Source organism: Bombina bombina, chromosome 1 (assembly GCF_027579735.1).
Source record: "Bombina bombina isolate aBomBom1 chromosome 1, aBomBom1.pri, whole genome shotgun sequence".
Classification (NCBI taxonomy): Eukaryota; Metazoa; Chordata; class Amphibia; order Anura; family Bombinatoridae; genus Bombina; species Bombina bombina.
Window position 1 is genome coordinate 1,019,623,183 of NC_069499.1, and position 26,318 is coordinate 1,019,649,500.

Genomic DNA, 26,318 nt, shown 5'->3' on the forward strand with positions numbered 1-26,318 from the left:
CGGTTCGAACTAGCTGCTTCATTTAGAGCTCTGTCAACAACTCTTTTTGAATACCCCCTATTTAGAAACCGTTGGTGCATCTCTTTGGCATGTTCATAGTATTTTGTTTTTGTGGAGCAGTTACGACGGAGTCTAAGGAATTGCCCCTTAGGTATCCCCTTCTTCAAATGGTCGGGATGATGGCTTGTCGCAAGAAGCAAACTATTGGTTGCAGTGGTTTTTCGAAAATTCTCAGTCACCACTGAACCCTGATTGAGAATAATCTTAATATCCAGAAAGGATATTTCCTTCTTGCTGCTTTGCAGTGTGAGATAGATATTTCTGTCATTTTTATTCAGAGTTTCTACAAAAGTAGAAAGACTTGTTTCTGAGCCCTCCCATATGAGGAAAATGTCATCCACATATCGAAGCCATATGTGGATGTTTTCCTCAAAGAGAGGGCTCTGATATACATCTTCCATCTCCCAGGCTCCCAAATGGAGGCAAGCATATGTGGGGGCACATGTCGCCCCCATAGCTGTCCCCTGCTGTTGAACATACACTTTGTTGTCAAAGAGAAACACATTATTCGTCAAAATGAACTCTAACAGTTCCATGACAAAATCAGTGTGCTGTTGTGTTTGTGTGCCTCTCATCGCAAGAAAGTGGTGGCATGCCTTCAAACCAACATTGTGAGGGATGGACGAATAAAGTCCTTCCACATCTAGACAGGCCATGATGGCACCTGGAGGGACTGACAGGTTATCAATTTTTCTTAAGAAGTCTGCCGTGTCCAGGATGTAAGATGGTAGTGTACTCAGAAATGGTCTAAGGAAGTAGTCTACATAGTTGCCTAAGTTTTCAGTTAGGCTGCCAATGCCGGCAATTATTGGACGGCCAGGCGGATGGTTAGCATTCTTATGTATTTTAGGAATACAGTAGAAGACAGGTGTTATTGGATGTTCAGGGTAGAGATATTTCTGTTCATGAGTAGTGATCAAGCCATCATTCTTTGCTCTTTTCAATATATTGAAAAGTTTAAATTGTAGGGAAGATGTTGGATTGAATGTCAATGCTTTGTAATGCTTCTTATTCAGAAGTTGGCGTTTTACCTCTAGGACATACAGGTTCTCATCCCACAGGACTAGGTTTCCACCTTTGTCCGCGGGCTTGATCACAAACCCTTTTGCCGTGATGAGGTCGGTGAGTGCTTTGCGTTCTGATTTTGTTAAATTATCATCAACAATTCCTGTAAAGGACAGTCGATTCACCTCTTTCTCAACTTCTCTTACAAAAATATTGACAGCTGGCACCATTGATAGTTGCGGCATATACTTAGATTTTGCTTTAAAATTGGAGGTGGTTTTATTGTAATGAGGAAGATCCTTGATCTGGATAGAAGCATTTTGGCTTCCTTCATTTTCTTCTAATAGGCTTTGTAGGTTTTCTAAAGTGGTCTTGTCCTCCATAGTAATGGCGACATCGTCCACTAGGTGTTTGCTTTTGCCCTTCATTAATTGTGACAACACAATTTTTCGGGCAAACAAATGGAGGTCTTTTATGAAATTGAACTTATCTAGGTTATTCGAGGGGCAGAAAGAAAGACCTTTTTTAAGTACCTCTATGTGAGCGAGGTTTAACTTAAAAGAGGATAAATTTATTATCTGAAGGCCTTCTTCAGCTGTTTTTAGTATCCCCTGCGTCCCCGGAATCGCTGGGGTCTGCCCCTCACAAAATTCCCCCGATTTTGTTGTTGCCTCCGTTGTCTGGAGGGATATCTCCTCTCTCGTGAGTCTGAATTTTTCCCTCCTCCACCTTCTCTTCCTACCTCCTCTCCTCCTTCCCCTAAAAAATCATGTGATTTTTCCGTTGCTGATCTATGGTGATCTGATTCTACATCAGACACATCTGTGCCAGAATCATAAGTCCCCCTTACTGCAAGGTAGTTGTAAACTTTGTTATTCTTATAGTCATCATTATCTCTGGACAGTTTCCTGCCTTTCCTTAATTTAATGTCATTTTGTAGCCTAGCAATCTGTTCTTTAATTTCTTCATTAAGTTTTGCAAAGTTATGATTGTTAGAAAAGGTGTTTACTACTTTTAGGCTTTCCTCTGCCTGTGTAATTGTCTTGTCCAATCTTTCTTTATTACGTTTAACCATTTTACCCATCAAAATGATGGAGCACTCTGTCAGGCTGGAATTCCAGTCCTCCATGAATGCTTCTCCTCCTTCATCTTCCCTAAGATTGGTGCCGGGGTCTAATCTCAATCGTAGACCCCTAGGTATGATACTATTTTTAATATAGTTCTCTAGACTGGAAGTTTCGGCCCTGAGTTTGACCTGTTTCACTAAGAGTTTTTTGTAGTTCTTAAATGCCCCATATATATTGACTGGTGCATTATTCTCTACCTGACTCTCTTCCAGACCTGACAAGGACAGAGATGCTGTTAGCTCTGCCTCCCAATTCTCATCAGATAGTGTGAAAGCCATATCAGTGATATAATTGACAAAAAGGGGCTTAAATGCCAAATATTTCTCTGTCTCCTGTGGCCACGCAAGTATAGGATACACCCAAGAGTTGTAAACTCTTGAAAAATTAGTAATAGCAATAAAAGGTCACCTCTCCGGAAACCTATAGCTTGGTCATAAGACCCAGTAATATAGGTACTGTAATTTGAAAAATAGGGGAAATGACGGGGGGGACGCAACTGCTAAGAGCTAATAAGTAGTGACCCACCAGTTCTTGGACAAATACCGGTATGGCCTCAATATGACTTAAATGTGGTGCAGACCCTTAGAATAAATTATATGGATTTTAAGACAGAGAAGAAAAACCTGAACCTAGTATATCAGGATAAAAGACAGGGAATTCAGCACTCTTTTCAAAAAGTTTTTTATTTAGCTCATCAAAGTAAAGTGAGGGGTATCCCAAAAAAAGAATAAACTTGAGTGGCCACAAGAGAGGACAATCTCTAGCATTTATTTAGCGAAACACATTGTTTCAAAAATACAGATACAATATGTCTATATACAATAGACCAAGAAAGAAATAGTACATACAACAGAAAAAATGAACACAAAATAATAAAACAAACCTGACCGGTCAGGGGTTAGCGTGAATACCTGAACTTTGTACATATACTGACATGGAATTTCAACAGGTATACCTATGTTGCAGAAGATAGCTAAATTTGCTGTCAATTATCATGTCAGACAGAGATATCTCAATGTGTGAATGGTGAAGTAACTATATTTCACACGGAGCCTTTGTCATACTACTACACCCTGCTGCGAACGGCACCTTCAAGTATAGGGTTAATTGCCGGGCAGGTATAAGAATGGGATCTAAGTAGATACTGACATTGCGCCCACAGAAATATGGTGTAACTATGGGCAATACATATAAGGCATATTTTTATATTGTGCATACAAATAAAAAGGGAGATATATTAGTGAGACACACTTTTCAAACTACTACACCCTACTGCGTACGGCACCTTATGATATAAGGCTTAATGCCGTGCAGGTGTATAGATGGGATCTAAGTAGTTAATAGTGTATCTCATAATATGTACATTCGTCTGTTAGTAAGCAGGAAGCAAACAGTATAGGCGTAGGCATGGAACGTAGCTCAGCAGGAATAAGTAGCAGGCAGATAGTAACATATATTTCTGTTAGTTGCTAGACAGTCCCGTGCAAGCAGTCTTAAATGCATGAGGATGAAAAGTTCATGATAGAGATGGTAAGCATAAGTGCAAAGTGGGAGACTGCACGGTAGTTGTGCATAGTAATGATGTTATTTCGAGACTTGTAGTTTTACCCTTGCAACCGGGTAGCAATATCCAGTTCTTATATAGATGTGCCTATTTATCAGGCAAAACTTATAATGGCATACGACCTGTTTCCTGCTCAGTCCCAGGACTATTATATGGCAAGCAGTCCTTTGTGGATCCCCAAATCCATCTTACAGGAGATCCTTCATGAGCGTAAGTTTGCAGAGCTGTTAAGTTCAATGGCGTTCACACGAACCACATGTTCCGTGTCGGCTTGTCCAATGCCGACGCGCGTTTCACCCGCTGGGTGTGTCGGGCTTCGTCAGGGCGTAATGACGTAGGGAGCATCTCCTCTCCCTTTTAAACTTAAGAAAAACCACGCCCCTATTGGAAAGCTATAGAGCTTCATAGTGCTGAACAGGATATTTGAAACTTAACGGACATACTATATATTACCCAAATTCTGGTGGTATTAAAAACATAGCAAGTCTGGTTCATAACGTAAGTGAAGAATTATATACAAAAAGAAATAAAAAAAATTATATGTACAAAATGAGTTATAATTTGGTCATGCATGTTGTTGGGATACCCCTCACTTTACTTTGATGAGCTAAATAAAAAACTTTTTGAAAAGAGTGCTGAATTCCCTGTCTTTTATCCTGATATACTAGGTTCAGGTTTTTCTTCTCTGTCTTAAAATCCATATATATATATATATATATATATATATATATACACACACACATACACAGGGCTTTTTTGTAGGGGTACTCACTGGTACTAAGTACCCCCTTCTCTGCCAACTAATAATTGAGGTGATTATTTGTAATCATCATATAAATACTCTAGTTATCACAAGAAGGGGCTGTAAAATACATCAAACATTGTAAATAATATTGTCCCTTTGCTTTTCTCAAAGTTACTGAGCAGAATATATCATTAAAAATTCAATGAATACCAGCACCTTTTTTTTCTTTTACAAAAAAAGCACTATATGCCTAAATGGGGGAATGAAAACTGACATATATCTTTATATACACACCTATAAATGGGGAAAATTAATGGACATATACTAGTATTTTTATGCTGGAAGCTTTAGAAATAAAAATTTAAAATTAAAAGGGACAGTCAACACCCGAAAGAACTTTATCCCATACCTTCGATCAGCCAAAGACAATGCGCCTGCATCGCATCCCATTTTCAACACCTCTAATGTTATACTAGTAATCGTCCAAATCACATACGTTTTTCTAATAGAGATATGGCAGTCTTCAGACTCGCCAGAAACAGCAGTTATGAAGCAGCGGTCACAAAGACCGCTGCTCCATAACCTGTCCACCTGCTTGTAGGGAGCTTGAAGGGTTAATTTTAGCTTTAGTGTAGAGAGCAGCCTCCCACCTGACACATTCCACACCCTGATCCCTCCCAAACAGCTCTCTTCCCTCCCCCACCCCACAAATGTCCCTGCAATCTTAAGTATTGGCAGAAAGTCTTCCAGTAAAAAAAACAAACGTTTGTCTTTGTTTTGTTTTTTTATTTATTTTTTAAATTATATATTTTCTGCAGTGTAGGATCCCCCCTTACCCTCCAACCTCCCTGAGCCCCCCCAAACAGCTCTCTAACCCTCCCGCCTCTCACTATTCGGTGCCATTTTGGGTACTGGCAGCTGTTTGCCAGTACCCACTTTTCAAAATAATGTGCCTTTTTTATATAAATATTTAATTTTCTGTAGTGTAGCTGCCCCCCCCCCCTCAATTCCCCCCTTTTTTTAAAACATAATTTCCCCCCCCCCTCCCACCACCCGCTCCCACCAAGACTTCAATCAATGCACATATTAGTGCAGATCGCGGGGGCGCGCACGCACACATGCCACCGTGCGTGCTCCCGCACGCACCGGGGACTGATCGGACACTGCTGGCCGGAAGTGATCCAGCGATGGGCCGCCCACCCGCCTCCCTGCAGCTGCTCCCACCCATCAACGATCTGCAACATCGCTGGCCGATGCAGAGAGGGCCACGGAGTGGCTCTCTCTGCATCAGTGTTTGAAAAAAGGTATTGCAGTGATGCCTCAGTATCGAGGCATCACGGCAATACCTTGAAAGCGGCTGTAAGCGATCAGGATCGCTTCCAGCCGCTTTAAACCCCTAACGAGGTACAGGGTTCGTTGTTGGCCTTTAAAGAGCAGTTTGTGTTTGACGTACCCTGCACGATGTGTGTCGTTAAGGGGTTAAAAGCTGCCTTGTGTAGCACTGCACTGGCATGAGGTGTTTTCCTAATAAATATTTTTTTTGAGGGTGGAGTATGGCAATGTGTAGCTCAAGTGTGTGAATTCACCAAGATTTCTTCCCGACTGCCCCTCAAGCCCCCTAATAACATTTGCCCCACCCTGAAATTATTAAAAAATGTGTACATATTCTGTTCTTCATTAATGTAAAAAAAGTGGTTTGCTGCCATCCAAGGTCTCTTTTCAGATTAATTCACTTAAATGGAGAGTCTAGTCAAAATTAAACTTTCATGAATGAAATAGAGCATGTAATTTTAAATAACTTTTCATTTTACTTTTATCATCAAATTTGCTGTGTATTCTTTGTTGAAAGTTAAATATAGATAAACTCATATGCTAATTTCTAAGCCATTGAAGGCTGCCTTTTGACATTTTGACAGCTTTTCACAGCTAGACAATACTAGTTCATGTGCGCCATATAGATAAAATTTTGCTCACTCACTGTGGAGTGAGAGTGTATGTGTGTAAGCGATACAGTGTGTGTATGTGAAAGCAAGAGAGTGTATGTGTGTGAGTGTCTTTGTGAGACTGTGTGTGTGAGAGAGAGCCTGTGTTTGAGAGAGTGTATGTGTGAGCGATCAAGTGTATGTGTGTGAGAGAGTGTGAGTGAGAGAGTGTATGCATGTGAACGATCTAATGTGCGTGAGAGCAAGAGAGTGTATGTGTGTCTTTGTGAGACTGCGTGTGTGTGGGTGTAAGAGTCTTTGTGCATTCGAAAGAGAGTGTCTGTGTGAGACGGCGTGTGTGTTTGGGAGAGAGCCTGTGTGTGAGAGTGTGTGTGTTAGAGCAAGAGTGTGTGTGAGAGCAAGAGAATGTATGTGTGTGAGAGAGAGTGTCTTTGTGAAACTGGGTATGTGTGTAAGAGTCTTTGTGTGTGTCGGTGTGTGTGAAAGATCCTGTTTGTGAGAGCAAGAGTGTATGCATGTGAGAGAGTGTGTATGTGTAAGGGTCTTTGTGTGTATCTGTGTGTGAAAGTGAGACAGTGTATCTGTGTGAGAGCGAGAGTGTGTGTGAGAGTGTATGTGAGATTGTAAGAGAGTGTGGATGTTTATGTGTGAGTTTGTGAATATGTGTTATGCATAGTGTATACTTTGCAAAAAAATGTTTTTTGCTCTGTGTGACGCAAGAGTGATCGGGATTGGCCTGAACTAAATGTGGCAACCCTACTTTAAATGTACTATCATTATTTATTTTGCCTACCTTTCCTGTTATTTAACTCTGAAAATTATGCTTTTTTTCTCTGCCCCAGAGCAACTGAGTAAATCCTACAGGGTCCACAACAACGTGCTACAAAGTGATTGCTCACAATACTCAAGAATTTATGTCCCTGGACTGCAAAGCAATGTAAATGTTGTTAACAAAATTAGAATTTTAAATGCATTAAAAACTATTATTTGCCCCTGTCCGCCCGACTTTGCCTCTGGTGGGCAGCCAATCACGCGTGGGATGGAGCTGTTAATCCCCCCCGCCAGAAGAGACTGGGGAGATTGAAATTCTCCACCTAACATGTTATGAACAGGGCAGGAAAGTAGCATTCTGATGACCACTGCTTGATAAATCCTGACTTGGCTTGTGCGAACCTTCAGTCTAAAGGGAGAGAAGGGCTTGATAAATTGAGTCCACTAAGTATTTAAACTTCTCACTCATCCATTTTCTTTATCATCACTGCTGTTTCAATTCCTCCCCCCTTTTGTTTTTGTCTTCTACTTCTTAAGGCTGTGACACACTGCAAGCGGAGCGGCGCGCAGCGTGTAGATGCGGCTGTGTGCACTCAGTGTGTCCTGCCTTTTCATCTCTGAGCACTCTGCTGCATCAGGTCGCGTAGCTGAGCGCTCAGAGATGAAATATTTGAACTTCAGAAGCGATGTGACGCGTTGTGAAGCAGCTGCTTTGCCTTGCGCCGCATCGCTTGCAGTGTGTCACAGCCTTTACTCTCATTGTCACTATTTACTTTATTAGCTATCATTTAGGCATCTCATCACTGTCCTAAATTCTATAAAACACATTTGTGAAATTATAATATTTTGTGGGGAAAAAACTTGCCACAACATTGTAATTGGAAAAAGAATTGTACCCACAGTTGCCACTTCAGATCCATTAGAATTAATTTATCTTGTAACTGTTCACTTCTCACCTCATAGAAAGAATTCCACTGTGAAGGATACAGGCAACACTTGGCCGCCTCACAAGCCTCTATCTAGTGCCCGCTTTTAAATGCTACCTTCTAATTCCAGGTTTTCTTCTTTACTTGCTATCCCTGTCATGTATTTCTGATTCCTGGATACTTACTTCCTCATGTTCTTTCTATCAGGATCACATATCTTCCCAATTATTTGTATCAGATGTTCTACACGTGCAGCCAGCAATTATTAACACCATACGTATTATACAAGACCTTCCCTTCTGAAGCAGGTTCTCTAGCAGCTACACAGAATTTGCAGTATGTTGCATTAAGAGAAGTAGAATTATGGGATTGGCTTGACCTCACCTTTCCAAAGCTTCCTTTTCCAATCACCTTCAAGAAGTCAAAATCAGTAGGTTTTGCACTGTGGGAATCAGAAAATATCTATTACAGTAATTTGTTCAGCATTTGTATGCAGTGTGCATTTTGATTCATCATATCACACTGACATTTATTTCTGGTGTGCTGTGTGCATATAACCAGGTACAGCACCAGTTCATACAGAAACAAAGCAATCTGCCAGGAACGAACAACAGCTCAGTAGCTTGTTCTGTGGCCTGGTTACCACCTGGGAGCAGCCTCTTTTAGCCCAATTGTGCTTTTCAAGGAGAAGAACACTCCAGTAGTATGTCAGTCTGGTCTCACCTAACAAGTGCACTGGTTCATGTTGCTTCCTTTTGACTGTCACTGCATTGCTTTCAGCCACATAGATGTACCCCTTCAGTCCCCTCCTAATCTGCTCATAGCTTCACACTTGGATATATATTTTTAAAACACTTTAAAGCAGTTTCAGTAATGGTGAATGTGGTGGTAAGAGATTGGTTGAGGAAAAAACAGAAAATGAATTAGAAGGTTAAGGAAAGAGGGTAAGTGACACCTGGGAACAATTTACGTTATACACTAAAGGGGAAGAGAAAATAGCATCAGGCGAGGAATAGGGGCAGAGAGATGGGAAGGGCAACTGTAGAAGAAAGAGATATAATGAAGGGAAGACAGTGGTAAATAGGAATCAATTTAACACAAAATCCTAAACTGAAACTTTTCTGGTCTTTTTTGATAGGTCTTCCCAGAAAACAGAGTTTTTACTCAGTAACAACGGTAGTGAGTAAAGGGTTGTCTAGAACAGTGTTTCTCAACCACGGCCCTCAAGTACCCCTTACAGACCAGATTTTCATTATAGCTGAACTAGAGCACAGGTGAAATAATCATCTGATGGATGAGAGCAGATTAGTAACCATGGTTACCGGTCAGATGATTATTTCACCTGTGCCATAGTTCAGCTATAATGAATACCAGGCCTGTTGGGGGTACTTGAGGACCGTGGTTGAGAAACCCTGGTCTAGAAGAGCTCATTCCAAAATTTATTACAGCCTAAAGCATTTTTGTAATATATGTGTTTGCACAAATACATCAGATTTTGTAATAACTCTTGCGCCTGACATGGAGAGTACATATGCATTTCCCTTTTATGTATATTGTGTCATATAGCATGATGACTACCCCGCTTGGGGCATACATAAGATGTGAATATGCATGTACATGACCTCTTGGCATTTGTTCAGCAAGTCACATGCACAGAAAGTGTTATCACAAAATTTGTTTTCATTGTTTAATAGAATTATTTTTTCAGAAACCTGTAAAATGCAATAATACTATACAAATTTGAATTTTTCTACTGTGCATTTTAAATTTCATTTTTATGTCCCTTTAATTGCTGCTCATTCATATTTATAATAGCTGGTGAGCTCTGTGGTGCTGGGATATTATCTGTTTTATTGCACTTGCCCGCTCTTATTTGATGTTTGCTCTAATGTATATAATAGCCTTTCTGTTTTATCACAACATTCTTTTAGAGGCAACCAGTATAACTAATGATTTGGATTTAGTTCTCAAATTTACCAGTATTTCCACAAAAAATGAGCCATTACATCTAATTGTATTTTGAATAAATATATCAATACAAGAAAACTTTTAGATTCATGAAATATTATATGCAAACTATTCTCTATCTAGTTTATTAAATTCAAAAAAGGTTTAAATTCTGGTTTTTGTTTGTTAAGTGGAGTTTTGACCTTATGATCTAAAGCTCTTCATTATGGTGAAATTATCTAAGAAGCCTCTTCAGGTCCCTCAAAAGAATTTTAAGAAAAGGCAAACTTTAGCTTGAGAGCTGTTTATCTCGCTATGCACAGTTCTGGATGTGAAGGAGAGACACAAACATTGCAATAAAATGCTCAGAAAGAGCCCCCAAAGGTTTTGTGGGATTTCCATGCTTTTGATCATCAGGCGCTTTATCATGCACTAGCAATGAAGTTATATATTGTCCTTACTTGGGATTAGCTGAGGGTCCCAGGTTTATTGTTGAAGTCATGTTGAGAGGGAAAAATAGTGATCTCCAAATGTTTCCCTTTTGATTTCACTTCACGAAGCTGTAATAAAAAATAGCTTGTTTAATTCTCTATAAATGAACCAACAACTTTACAGTGAGAGTACCGGTAGGGTAAGAAAGCGCTAGGACACAGGTATGCTCCTTTTAACCTTGTAAAAAGAACACTTACTCTGGACAGGGCCGTCTTTGATATTGACTGGACCCTGGGCAAACATTTGCAAAATTCGCTCTCCACCCCAACATCCCAAAAAACAACTAAATCAATTTATTTTATAATTGTTTTTAAATTATTAGCCCAGCAGTGGATCATCTACTGCTGGGCTAATCATTTTTAAAAAAAATTTTAAAAAAATTGCAATATGTGAAACTGGACCTAAGCAGTACTAATAAGTAAATAAATATTTAAATTCCTCCACGGTGGATTAATTTAATATGCTTTTGAATGTGATTCTGGTGTGAGGTTAGCTGGTTAAAGAGATTTAGGGCAGCCAACAGGAGCAAAGTAAGGTAAAGACTGAGGAGGAAGCATGGAGGTGCAGACAAATATAAGCTTTACTAACTGGAACAGCAGAACTACTATGGGAAGCTGTAAAATCTGAGACAGAGAGAAAAAAAAAACTATAAAAATAAACCTTACCTTAATGTGTGAAGTATCAGCATGACACTATGCATCAGCCCCAGCAGCACATGTCACTTCTTTGCTAAGAACAAGTTTCCTCTCACCTTGCACTAGACAATGCTGCATGGGGGAGGGGCGTGTGTGCACTCACTTATTCTCAGTTAGTTGATCTTAGGGCCACAGCAGAAAGAGCAGGGCTAAGGGGACCAGCAGACTGGATGCTGTCTGCCCAAGGCTGCATGGATACAGTGTGAGACGAGTCACCAGCCTCAAGACTGAAGAGAGCAGTGTATGCAGCTGCACAGATGCTCAAATCCTCACGTGCCTGCCGCTCCAGCTTTCTGCTGCATGCGCCTACAGTCAGCCTTACCCAGAAACAATCTCCACCACCAGAGCAGTTACCTGGTAACAGTGGTAACCTCAGCAGGACCTTTTCTGATGCAGTGGGATTGGCTGGATGCCGAGTTAGGGCTTAGCATTCAGTGCTGCACAGTGCACATCTAAAACAGCACATGGCACTAACTTGGCATGTCACATGACACCGGCACGGTCTGGCACAGTTTCTCACAAAAAAATATAAGCAGAGAACTTTTGACTGTGACAGTATTAGGACTGATTGTTTGTGCCCCCCATGTCACATGACATCAGCAGTCTGGAACGAACTCTTGGGCCCCTCAACAAAGACTGGGCCCTGGGCAGCTGCTCCTTTTGCCCTGTGTTTAAGACGGCCCTGACTCTGGAAAATGATTAGAGATATTCTGCAAGAGCTGGTGTAAAAATACACTTGAAGAGATACATTATATTTAAAAAAAAAAAAAACATTTTGTGAGTCTGATAAATCATTTTTTTTTGGCTCTTGTGATTATGTATAATATTGCACTATTTGATGTTTGCAATTCCCTCTTCTACCTGTCCTGTATAACATTTTGAGGATAATGTGCTTGGCTTATTTTTTTTTATCTATTTATTTTAAGAGAGAGAAAAAGTAAAATAAAAATGTTCCCTTTAAAGAGACATTGATGTCAAAATTAAAATGTCATGATTCAGATGTATTGTACAATTAAACAAAAAACATGCGGCTAGATTACGAGTTTTGCGTTAGGCTTAAAATGCAGTGTTATCCGGTCCTAACACTGCTATTTAAAGCCCGCTGGTATTACGAGTCTTGCAGGTACAGGTGTACCGCTCACTTTTTTTGCCAGACTTGGAAATACCGCAAATCCACGTAAATTGCGTATCCTCTTTTTTCAATGGGACTTGCATAGCGCCGGTATTACGAGTCTGCCAAAAAGTGAGCGGTACACCCTCTCCTGTCAAGACTGGTACCACATATTAAAGTCAGTAGTTAAGAGTTTTACACTACAACGCCGTAGCATAAAACTCTTAACTAAAGTGCTAAAAAGTACACTAACACCCATAAACTACCTATACACCCCTAAACCGAGGCCCTCCCCCATCGCAAACACTAAAATAATTTTTTTAACCCCTAATCTGCCAAACTGGACATCGCCGCCACTATAATAAATATATTAACCCCTAAACCGCCGCACAAACAGTGAAATATTATTAACCCCTAATCTGCCTTCCCTAACCGCCGCCACCTGCCTACATTTATTAACAATAAAGATTACCCATAATGGGACTGAACACAACCGCAGGGCTTGGTGCAGGTAAAAAGAGACTTTATTGTAAGTTGAAAAACATTCACAGGGTGATGACAGACTCAGGGATATTGCTATTGTTCTCAGTGTATCCCTGAGTCTGTCATCACCCTGTGAATGTTTTTCAACTTACAATAAAGTCTCTTTTTACCTGCACCAAGCCCTGCGGTTGTGTTCAGTCCCATTACGGGTAATCTTTATTGCTTATTTGAGCTTATGTTTTGGATATCGGAGGAGTGGATCCACACCTGTTAATGGGACGACCTGAGGGGGAAGTCTGAAAGCGGCAAGAGTGGTGAGATTATACTTGTTTTACCCCTAACCTGCAGCTCACAAACTGGAACTATTGCAAGATTGAACTTTATTACTACCAACACTTGTTTGCTGCATGACCTTATCCTCAGTAATCACAGGCTAACTACTTTCACTGATCATATGTTACATTTGGTACGGCACTGTTTTTTTAAACACATGATACAAGCAATACGTTATTTACTTGTTGTATTTGTAAAACCTTCTTGTACCTAATCAGTGGTTTGAATTACAACGTGCAGCTTCTGCAATCGTGTGTTTTATTTTGGCTTACATTTATTAACCCCTAATCTGCCGCCCCAACGTCACCGCCACTATATTAAAGTTATTAACCCCTAAATCTAAGTCTAACCCTTACACCCCCTAACTTAAATATAATTAAAAGAAATCTAACTAAAAATTCCTATCATTAACTAAATTATTCCTATTTAAAACTAAATACTTACCTGTAAAATAAACCCTAAGATAGCTACAATATAACTAATAGTTACATTGTATCTATCTTAGGGTTTATTTTTATTTTACAGGCAAGTTTGTATTTATTTTAACTAGGTAGAATAGTTACTAAATAGTTATTAACTATTTAATAACTACCTAGCTAAAATAAATACAAAAGTACCTGTAAAATAAAACCTAACGTAAGTTACAATTACACCTAACGCTACACTATAATTAAATAAAATAACTAAATTAAATACAATTAAATAAATTGCATACAATTACCTAAATTAAATTAGCCAAAGTACAAAAACAAACACTAAATTACAGAAAATAATAAACAAATTACAGAAATTTAAACTAATTACACCTAATCTAATAGCCCTATTAAAATAAAAAAAAAACAACATAAAAAAACCCTAGCCTAAACTAAACTACCAATAGCCCTTAAAAGGGCCTTTTGCGGGGCATTGCCCCAAAGTAATCAGCTCTTTTACTTGTAAAAAAAAAAATATACAAACAACCCCCCCAACTGTAAAACCCACCACCCACACAACCAACCCCCCAATTAAAAACCTATCTAAAAAAACCTAAGCTCCCCATTGCCCTGAAAAGGGCATTTGGATGGGCATTGCCCTTAAAAGGGCAGTTAGCTCTTTTTTCTGCCCAAAGTCCCTAACCTAAAAAAAAACCCCACCCAATACACCCTTAAAAAAACCTAACACTAACCCCCTGAAGATCGACTTACCGGGAGACGTCTTCATCCAAGCCGGGAGAAGTGGTCCTCCAGACGTGCAGAAGTTTTCATCCAAGCCGGGCAGAAGTGGTCCTCTAGACGGGCAGAAGTCTTCATCCAAGCCGGGCAGAAGTGGTCCTCCAGATGGACAGAAGTCTCCATCCAGACGGCATCTTCTATCTTCATCCGGCGCGGAGCGGGTCCATCTTCAAGACATCCGACGCGGAGCATCCTCTTCATCCGACGACTAACACAGAATGAAGGTACCTTTAAATGACGTCATCCAAGATGGCGTCCCTTAGAACCGGAATTAAGGTAGAAAAAATCCTATTGGCTGATGCAATCAGCCAATAGGATTGAAGTTCAATCCTATTGGCTGATCCAATCAGCCAATAGGATTGAGCTTGCATTCTATTGGCTGTTCCAATCAGCCAATAGAATGTGAGCTCAATCCTATTGGCTGATAGGATCAGCCAATAGGATTGAACAGTGATGTGCAGTGAGGTCAGAGGCTGGTGAGGCACTAGATATGATACGCCGGAGAAACACATGTACAGAGGGCCGCAAGTACCCCCAACAGGGCAGGTTTAAATGATAGCTGAACCAGTGCACAGGTGACATAATCAGGTGATGGGTGAGAGCAAGTTAGTAACCACTGAGTTACTGATCAGCTGATTACTTCACCTGTGCACTGATTTGGCTATAATGAAAACCTGGCCTGTTGGGGGTACTTGAGGACCATTGTTGAGAAACACTGCACTAAAGCACCAGCTCATCGGAAATGTATTGATTACCTGGAGAATAAAGCACACATACTCTGCTCACTGACACCCACACACACTCTGCTCACATACACACTCACACAATTCCAGTTACTAAGCAATTAGAACAATACACAATCTCTTCTCTACTCACTACTGTATTGTAAAAATAGAAATAATTTACCATACAAGTTTTACACAAAGTTATCAATACTGCCAACACAGCTGTTGCAATATGGTGTTCATATGCACGTGCACATCCCACTTAGGTATGCTCTTCAACAAAGGACACCAAAGGATACCAAAAGAATGAAGTACATAATAATAAAAGTAAAATAGAAAGGTTTTTTTTGTGCAATTTCTATCTGAATGATGGAAATGTAATTATGACTTTCATGTTCCTTTCAAAAACTAATTTGATTTGCTGATATAGGGCCAGTAACAGTTGATGCTAATTCTCAAAATATAAATAACTAGAAAAGTCTATTAAAATAGCATGTTCTACCTCAATCATGAAAGTTTAATTTTAAATGTCTCCCTTTGACTATGTGTTTAACCAGTTACTTTACAGTGGCATTATTTCTAAAAACATTTAACAACTGCAATAATTACATATATTTTTTAAATGAATCATGATCTCCTTTTTATCAATATAAACTTGTATAAAAGCAGCACATATTAAAAACACAATGCAACAGCTTTCAATTGATTTGTGAATTACAAGTTATCAGCAGTCTTTAAATAAATGGAGACACAGAGAAAAATAAAAAGAGATACTGCATCCTCTGACTGAACAGACATAACATATATGGAGTTTGTACCTAATTAAATCAAATAACCATGAAAAAGGGAGGCTTAGCAATATTCAATGTCAAAAACTTTAATTTAAATAATGTGGACACTGCACACTTAACTTCAAACTCTGGGTTTTAAATTATGGATTTAAATTTGAATTGACCCTTTGACTTCCTGTAAGTATTGGGTTATGCTCACTTACTGTCCCCCCTGTTAATGAGCTGTATCTGAACACAATTCAACAAAAACACTAAACCACATTCATTAAATTATCATTTTCACTAACAGAATCCATTTCAGTAAAATCTACGGCTGCAGCACTTACTACAATAAAATGATGTTGAAACACTGCTCTCTCTGCCTCTCTCCCTTTCCTGCTCTGTAAGGATTCAGGAAGTGACAGTGGAACATTCCACTGCACTTAGAGGGGAAAAACAGAACTCTCTTTTTCACTTTAGCAAAGCTGTCAGCTTCACAGGACAGCAACAAAATAAATGAAAGTTGTTTTTTTTCCGTTTTTTGTTTTGTTTTATATGATTTAACATCCAGCCCCAACCCTAAATTCCACTTACTAATGCCTCTCACTGGATTGGGTCAGCCCAAATGGGACTGCCTCAAATAAGCAGATAATGGGCCATGCAATGATCTTAACCACTTTCATCCAGTAGATGGCGTAGCATGTTGTGTAATGGTGGGCAGACCTGCTTGTGCCTCTCCATTGCACAACATGTAGCTGTGAAAAAAAAAATGCTGGGGAAAAAAATAGCAATTTTTTTATTTTTTTAAAGCCAATAAAAAAAAATATTTATTTTTGCCCATATGAGAGGTGAAGCACTGCCTCACCTGCCTCTAGTGACTGCACATCACTGGGATTGAACTTCAATCCTGTTGGCTGATTGCATCAGCCAATAGAATTTTTTCTACCTTAATTCCGATTGGCTGATAGAATTCTATCAGCCAATCGGAATCTAAGGGACGCCATCTTGGATGACATCACTTAAAGGTACCTTCATTCTGTGTTAGTCGTCGGATGAAGAGGATGCTCCACGTCGGATGTCTTGAAGATGGACCCGCTCCGCCCCGGATGGATGAAGATAGAAGATGCCGTCTGGATGAAGACTTCTGCCCGTCTGGAGGACCACTTCTGCCTGGCTTGGATGAAGACTTCTGCCCGTCTGGAGGACTACTTCGCCCGGCTTGGATGAAGACGTCTCCCAGTAAGTCGATCTTCAGGGGGTTAGTGTTAGGTTTTTTAAGGGTGTATATAGGTGGGAGCTTAGGTTATTTTAGATAGGTTTTTATTTGGGGGGTTGGTTGTGTGGGTGGTGGGTTTTACTGTTGGGGGGTTGTTTGTATTTTTTTTACAGGTAAAAGAGCTGATTACTCTGGGGCAATGCCCCGCAAAAGGCCCTTTTAAGGGCTATTGGTAGTTTAGGCTAGGGTGTTTTTTTTATTTTGGGGGGGCTTTTTTTATTTTAATAGAGCTATTAGATTAGGTGTAAGTAGTTTAAATATCTGTCATTTGTTTATTATTTTCTGTAATTTAGTGTTCTGTAATTTAGTGTTTTTGTACTTTAGCTAATTTAATTTAGGTAATTGTATTTAATTTAGTTAATTTATTTAATTATAGTGTAGTGTTAGGTGTTAGTGTAACTTAGGTTAGGTTTTATTTTACAGGTAAATTTGTCTTTATTTTAACTAGGTAGTTATTAAATAGTTAATAACCATTCTACCTAGTTAAAATAAATACAAACTTGCCTGTAAAATAAAAATAAACCCTAAGCTAGATACAATGTAACTAATAGTTATATTGTAGCTAGCTTAGGGTTTATTTTACAGGTATTTAGTTTTAAATAGGAATAATTTAGTTAATGATAGGAATATTTATTTCGATTTATTTAAGTTAGGGGGTGTTAGGTTTAGGGTTAGACTTAGGTTTAGGGGTTAATAACTTTAATATAGTGGCGACGACGTTGGGGGCGGCAGATTAGGGATTAATAAGTGTAGGTAGGTGGCGGCGACATTGGGGGCGGCAGAGTAGGGGTTAATAAATATAATGTAGGTGTCGGCGATGTTGGGGGCAGCAGATTAGGGGTTAATAAGTATAATGTAGGTGGCGGCGGTGTCCGGAGCGGCAGATTAGGGGTTAATAAGTGTAAGATTAGGGGTGTAGACATAAAATGTGTTTCCCCATAGAAATCAATGGGGCTGCGTTAAGGAGTTTTTCGCTGCTTTTTTGCAGGTGTTAGACTTTTTTTCAGCCGGCTCTCCACGTTGATTCCTATGGGGAAATCGTGCATGAGCACGTTACACCAGCTCACCGCTGACTTAAGCAGCGCTGGTATTTAAGTGCGGTAATGAGCAAAATTTTGCTCAACGCTCACTTCTTGTCTTTTAACGCCGGGTTTCTGAAAACTCGTAATACCAGTGCTGTAGGTACGTGAGCAGTGAGGGAAAACTGCTCGTTAGCACCGCACAGCCTCTAACGCAAAACTCGTAATCTGGGCCATGGTTACTTCTATTATCCAATATACATCTTTTCTTTAGTATGCTGCTGAAATGTAGCTCAATGAGAGCATATCTAGGTAGGCTCATAAGCATGCACATTTCTTGAGTATTATATGGCAGCAGTATTTGCTACAATGTTATACATATTGTGCACCGCCCTAAGCCTACCTACATATGCTCTCATGGAGCTAAATTTTTGTAAAAATAGAATACCAAAAATAAGAGGTAAATTTGACTATAGAAGTAAATTGGAAATATTTTTTTTTCTTTTAATTATACCCTCAATTTAAATCCTGAAAGTTTCCCTTCTGTGTCCCCTTAAATGACATTTCTTACCCGCATAGAAATAATATGGCTGAATATTTCTCAAATTTGTATTTCTCAAAATGACAAAATGCTTTAAAGGATATTTTAGGCATTTCTATAAACTTTACATCGGGGAATATTTATGAGTAGACTGTTTATAACCAATTACAACCAGCAATCACAATTACAAAATCCTTTTGGTCTAAAGTTATTTGTTACATAACAGAACACATCTTCAAATCTGAAAATAAGCTTTTTTCTGAATACAATTGACCAGTAAGTGGTAAAATGATTTATAGTACTGTGTAAGAGATTTTTATTTATATATTTTGCTTTATTGTGGTTAAAGCAATTTGACTCATATATTAACAATAAAAGTGTAAAAAGAAACTTATCCATCCAATAAACATAAAAGTCCATTAAGAACTAAAAAACAAACAAACAATGCCATGCAAGTTATTGCAGCTATGCATACAATTTCTATACTCAACCTGATCGGTATGGAGTTTCAAGTGACAGAGGTATGGTACACATGAACTTACTAACCTTTGTCTTATGTAAGTGCCTCTACAGAAAGCAGCCTCCCAGAGTCACAGTAAAGCCTATCTTGGAACTTTCTAAGCACATAAGATGGAAATTGTGGGAGGAAAAGGATCTATATTGGAAGAGGACACTTTTGGACCCCAAAATCTTTGAGCTTATAAATATCAAAACTTAACTCTTAAGGCATCTATTATGTTGCAACCTCACATTGAGCAATATCATAGATCTAAACATATGGGTTAGCATACGCTATAGAATATTATACCAATAATATACAGGTTATAAGTAGATATGTATTCAATTAAACCTCAACTGATGAAGACTAAGGGGTAGATTTAACAAGGGCTGAATAGCCCTTGTTCCCCTTGTTTCCATGTGAGCCTTCAGGATCGGCGGAAACAGCAGTTATAAAGCAGCAGTCTAAAGAGCGCTGCTCCATAACTTACTCCTATACGATTGGGCTGATTGACACCTCCTCCTAGCGGCCGATTGACCGCAAATCTACAGGGGGTGGCATTGCACAAGCAGTTCTGGTGAAATGATAAATGCAGACAGCGTATGCTGTCGGCATTCAGCGATGTCTGTCGGATATGATACGCTACAGCATATCATGTCGGATAGACATTGGTAAATATACCCCTATGCCTGGTATGTAAAAACAGACATCCAACTTTATCTACATTAATATAAACAGCATATGTTATATGGCACTTTGCTGCAATGAGCATATATCAGGGTAGAATAAACATCAGTCCACTAAAATATGTAAGAGAGATGAGTTAAAGAATAACTTGACATCAGCCCAGTGAAGCTAAAGAAAATACTGACCTCAGGTACTGAATCCTAGATGTATAAGGTTAATATTTTGTGTTAATAAGATCTAAACACATACTTATATATGCCTAAATTAACTGGGCGCCAAACAGGATAAACCCAGGATTGTTCCATATGAACACTTTGTACCTATAGGTAGTCATATACATTTGCCTTTATTACAATCTTACATGTATAAGGTATACATTATTATTAATCATTTAAGACTCTTGTCAACAGAACATTTATAACATTCTGGAGATTAACACTGGCAGTACCTATGCACTAGAACAAGATACACAGACACTAAGATTTATCAAAGTTACTAAAAATACAAGTGAACTCGTGTGAGTATATCTGCGCCAATTTAAGCGCCCCGAATTATAGTCCGACTTCACATTTTAATAAAAATAGAGCAGGATATATTATATATTGCGCCCTGTTGGAAGTCATGTATATAATCATGTTCCGCTAGCTCCCAGTAGTGCATTGCTGCGTCTTTAACAAAGGATATCAACATAATGAAGCAAATCAGATAATAGAAGTAAATTGGAAAGTTGTTTAAAATTGTATATTCTATCTGAATCATGAAAGAAACATTTGGGGTTTCATGTCGGTTTAAGCAAAGAAAACTACTAAGAAATCACAAGGATGATACAACTAAAATAAAATGCTATCATTTTTATTAGTAATAGTGTATAGCCCCCCCGGTGAGCTACAAAGATGTACATATAGCTTCATTTCTGCTAAGCACAGAGACACTATAATGATTGGAACGATTGGGGGGGAAAAGAAAAGAAAGAAAACATTTTTGAGGGCCAGATTATGAGTGGAGCACAAACGTTTGCTCGTGAGCAATAAGGGATTTATTATGGGTGTTTGCGTTCATTGGATTTACCACTGAGTTGAAAGTACATATTACCGCTTGAGCGCAAATGCTTTTTATGCTAGAATGAATACCGTGTTCTCAAACAAAAAAGTCTCACAAACATAAATTACAAAGTACAGTTACAAATATTAGCACCATCTAATAAAAAAATATTAAGTTCCCCTAACTTTTGTGTGCAATATTTTATTTAATATTTTTTATTAGATGGCGATTTTATTTGTAACTGTACTTTGTAATTTATTACAAAGTACAAAGGCTCAAAGATCTCAGGTGCAGACAAAGGGCTTTAACATTAAGATACATACATATACATGTCTAAAGATTTATATGTATGTATATATACTGTATGTCTATATATGTGTAAATATGTATGTATTTCTATGTGTATAAATGTATTTACAGACATATATACACATATAAATACAAATGTGCACATATATAGACACATATATAAGTGCATTGGAGCCCTTTGCCGTTAAGTAGATGAAAACATGTGTTATACTGTGTTTGTACTGTAAATATTTCACATTCCAATGTTCTTTCCATAGGAGAATGTTATATGTATTTATAAATAGATATTCCTATATATATATATATCTGTATATATCTATAGCTATATATAGTCATGTGTGTATGTATATTTAGATGGTCCGGAATATACCCTCTTTCTTACTGGACTCAGCTGCCATGATCAGATTACTATTAGAGTTACCCCCATTGACTGAAGAAGTTCTGCTGGTCACATTGGATGCGACCAGCCTATACACAGTCATACCACACCAGGAGGGAATAGCAGCGACCTGGAGACATCTGGCCAGATACCCCTTTATTGGCCCTCCTGCAGAAACTGTGTGCGAAATGTTAAGAATGTGCTTGGAACTCAATTACTTTCGTTTCGAACACACATTCTATCTACAAATAGCGAGAACGGCTATGGGGTTGAATATGGCCCCATCGTACCCCAACTTATTTATGTCGGAGTTAGAAAATGGGGGTACAGAATTATTCCATGACCCTAGGATTCATCTATTCAAGAGGTATATAGACAATCTGTTTTTGCTATGGAAGGGCACTGAGTATGAACTATTACAATGGTTTGAGGACTGAATGGGGTCCACCCAACTGTGAAATTCAAAATGACTTATGATAGAGAATCTGTGGATTTCCTTGACATAAGAATCATCCGACAGGGGAAAACCTTGATTACCACCCTCTTCAGCAAACCCACGGACAAGAACTTGCTTCTGTGCGCCTCTAGTTGCCACCCGCCTAGCTTGAAGAGAGCACTTCCCATCTCCCAATTTAAAAGGTTGACCAGAAATAACACCAGTATGGAACGAAGGGATATTCAAATGACAGAGATGCAGAAAAAATTCATGCAGAGGAGCTACAGCAGTAGGATCTTGAAAAATAGTTGAGAATCAACTAAGATGGATACTCAAAGACAACTTCTCTACGAGAATGAAAACAAAGACAAAGAGAGCAAGTTGACCTTTACCACTACTTACATGATGGGTAAGGAGGGCATAGCAGAGACACTGCACAACAACTGGAACCTCCTGACTACAGATAGGGACCTACCTTTCAAGAGCATGCCGCCACCCAGGGTTGGATACCGCAGGGCCTACTCACTTAGAGATCAACTCATCAAAACGGATTCCATTAATTGCTACAACAGCAGAACCTGGTTGAAGACGAAACCAGGGTGTTTTCGATGTTTGGGCTGCACCACATGTGGAGGACTTACCACAGGTAGCTACTTTAGTCACCCGTACTCAACAAAAAAATACAAGATCCGGCACAGAGTAACTTGCACCACAAAGTTCATAGTGTATCTGCTCCACTGCATTTGAGGGATGTTTTATGTGGGCAAAACAGTGGATGATCTCTGTACCAGGATGGCCAACCACCGTTCAGCCATACGAGCTGCCCTGGACAAGGGAACCTCGGACCAGCCTGTGGCCAGACATTTCGTTGAAGCAGGCCATAAAATCACTGACCTTAAATACATTATCATCGACTACATCCCTCCCCCCACCAGAGGTGGAGACAGGGCTAAAACCCTCCTACAAAGGGAGACGAGGTGGATCTTTAATTTGGGAACTATGACCCCTAGGGGTCTTAATGTACACCTGGACTGGCATTGCTGCCTATAGTGAGCTTGATGATAGCATTGTAATATAATGTAGCATGAATTGCTTTAGATTCTTAGTCACTTTCTGCAGCAGCCATGTTCTTAGGCAATTAATTAGTAATGTATCCTTTCCTCTGTTGTATCTTTGACACTCTGTGTCTATACGATTTACCCTGCCTACCTTTTCTTCAGAAATTATGTAAGAGTCCACATTCGTCTATGTTACTCTGTTTACTATCACTTAGTATCTGACACTTTGACGCTTATCGTCTTAGAACAATAACCTGCCTTTATATATGATATTATTTTTTATGGTGACCTGTGACATCATTATACATTGATTACACTTTGTTTGTATGGCAAGTTAGAGAGTATATATAGTTATTTGGCCCTAGTGTACTGTTTGATTTCCTCATAGCCCACTGTTGCTGCTGTTCAAATAATCATTGCACTAAAATTTACTTGCATTGCTATGATATATTATATGTCCACACCTTCTAGCGCTTTAACACATATCTGATCCTGTTATTATTCATTAACATTTGTAACAGCTGGTATTATTGTTTTTAATTTCACATTGGTTCGTCACGGCATAGCGTCCGGTTGCCATAGTAACGCATTTGACGTGACGCTGTGTAACTTCTGGTTGCGGCCGTAATTGCCAACGAGTGGTGTTTTTTGATTAGTAGGGGTATATAGGAGGGTAATTGCTTGTTCGGTTTGTATGCTTATTTTGAAAACGGGGGCAACCCCGAAACGTCAATAAATACATTGGTATTTTGGATTCAAGACCCGGTGAGTGACTCCCTTCTTTCAGCTACCCTGTATGCATCTTGGAGTGCACCCAGGGCACCACAGGCCGTATTGGGCCTTACAGCTTCACCAGGAGTGCTTCTACCATTTCTCCTATTCCTATAAATATATATATATATATATATATATATACAGGTATATTACAAAAAAACATCATATATATGTAAAATATTTATTTATTAATAAATAAAACATATTCTTGTATGTAAAGAACATTGGAATGTGAAATATTAATATTTTCATGTCAGGTTAGCGCACTTGAGAATATGCGATCGGGTTTGTGCTCGAGTAGGGTGTTGTTTTTTCCCCCACTTTTTTTTCTCCATAAACTTCTATAGGGGAATACGTGAACGCACAAAACGTATTCTAACTTCTGCTTTTTGCGCTTGTCGGGTTAGAGTGTGATCGTAAACAGTTTACTTTTAACTAGTAATGCCAGCACACACCTACTAGCGCAGTTAACACTTGAGTGGGAGCATTAATTAAGGATTCACTTGTAATCTGGCCCTAAGTGCTTGGACTGCTGTCTCCCCTGCATTATAAAATAGTTACAGTTTTATATTGTAACAATTGCCTTATTAAAGGGACATGAAACCCACATTTTTTTATAGCTATCTCTAGAGTTCTCTTCTGGATGCACTGTAGTATTATTTGACCCACCTGCTCTCTCAGATCTAGTCTCCTCCTCTGCTTGTATGGGACTGTCATCTGCTGGTTGCTCAGAAGCCATTGACAATAAACTCAGCGTAGATCTAAGTCTCATCTTAAAGCACTGGAAATGTGGAGCTAGCAACTGTTTCACTTTCTGCTCACAGTCATTAGAAATGGGCGAATGTGGTGAAAGTGCAATTCGATTAGTAGAACAAATAGTCCTGTGGACATTTATTTTGGCCAATTGAATGTCTATAAGAACGAAAATATGCTAAAATTTGATAATGAAATATTTCTGTTTTTCGAATGTTACTTTCATTTTTGAATGTTCATAATTAGATTGAATATCCACATTCGAAATTTTGAATGTACCATTTAATTTAACAAATACTATTTAGAAGTTCAATATTTCATGTGGTAGGGAATTTAGTAAATTGATACATAATAGATACAAATATATTAATTTTAATTTGTCTATTTTTAAATATTGCATAATTTGAATATTGCATTTAAAGAGAGCGTTAGAAATTCTATTACTTTAAATGAATATTAGAATAATGTAGAAACATTCAAAATGAATGAATGCGTTAAAATTCTTTTTTTTCTCCAAATGTTGCCAAACATTCACCCAACCCCAACAGTCATCAACAGCTGCAAAAACGTCAGTTCTATTTTAACTATAAGTCTTCTAAACATCATAATATAGGTTAGTTGTCAGTGCTCTAGTTTAGCATTATTAAAGGGACAGTCTACACCAGAATTTTTATTGTTTAAAAAGATAGATAATCCCTTTATTACCCATTCCCTATTTTTGCATAACCAACACAGTTACAGTATATAAATACACTTTTTACCTCTGTGATTACCCTGTATCTAAGCCTCTGCAAACTGCCCCCTTATTTAGTTCTTTTGACACACATCCATTTTAGCCAAACTGAGCTGGCTCACTGGAACTCCATGTATGTGAGCACAGTGTTATCTATATGACACACATGAACTAACACCCTCTAGTGATGAAAAACTTTCAAAATGCCCTGCGAGAAGAGGCGACCTTCAAGGGCTTAGAAATTAGCATATTAACTTCCTAGGTTTAGCTTTCAACTAAGAATACCAAAAGAACAAAGCAAAATTGGTGATAAAAGTAAATTGGAAAATTGTTTAAAATTACATTCTCTATCTGAATCATGAAAGTTTATTTTGGACTAGACAGAGACAGAGTGCAAGTTATAGTAGTCTGATACTCACTGCTGGGGGGTGTTAGAAGATTTGTTGCAAGCCCGCTTCCAAAATCTCGAACCGTCCAGACTGCTGCTCCAGTGAAGGCAATCACCGCAATATTAAAGAAAACACCTTGAAATGTTTATATAAAATGTTTAGTTGAGGGCGGGGCTAGCATCTGAGCAGAGAAGACGTGTCTGGGGAGAGCTCCTGAACCCTTGCATCTTTACATTCAATAACTCAAATTTTTACTGCTCCAACTACCTAACTTTTATCGATATCTAGCACAATAAACCTCTATACAAGGGGAAAAATTTATTGTGAACAAAGCAGTAAGTCCCAATTAGCTGCATTAAACCAGACTGCACCGGAGGGAGTGAACAACGTTAAAAAACAGAGGAGTACCGCATATACAGGCAAACCCATTTGCCTCCTGTGGACATCACACAAGCATCACCCCGGAGGGTCGGGGCCCCGCTCCGGGGGACCACAAGACTGAAGAGCGGTAAACGG

General features: G+C 38.9%; 1 protein-coding gene across 2 annotated transcripts in view; it reads right to left on the reverse strand.

Annotated features, from left to right (window-relative positions):
• The window catches only part of SGK2 (serum/glucocorticoid regulated kinase 2), a 137,305-nt gene that overhangs the window by 74,514 nt on the left and 36,473 nt on the right, over positions 1–26,318 (reverse strand). The window contains exons 2-3 of one of the 2 annotated variants that reach the window (XM_053715753.1): positions 10,550–10,648; positions 8,526–8,583 (exon numbers count right to left, since the gene is read on the reverse strand). In XM_053715753.1, coding sequence (XP_053571728.1) covers positions 8,526–8,583; positions 10,550–10,590 — 99 coding nt within the window. In that variant the 5' untranslated portion in view covers positions 10,591–10,648. Of the gene's footprint in view, positions 1–8,525; positions 8,584–10,549; positions 10,649–26,318 lie in introns of those variants that run through there. The other variant, XM_053715807.1, reaches the window with a different exon arrangement.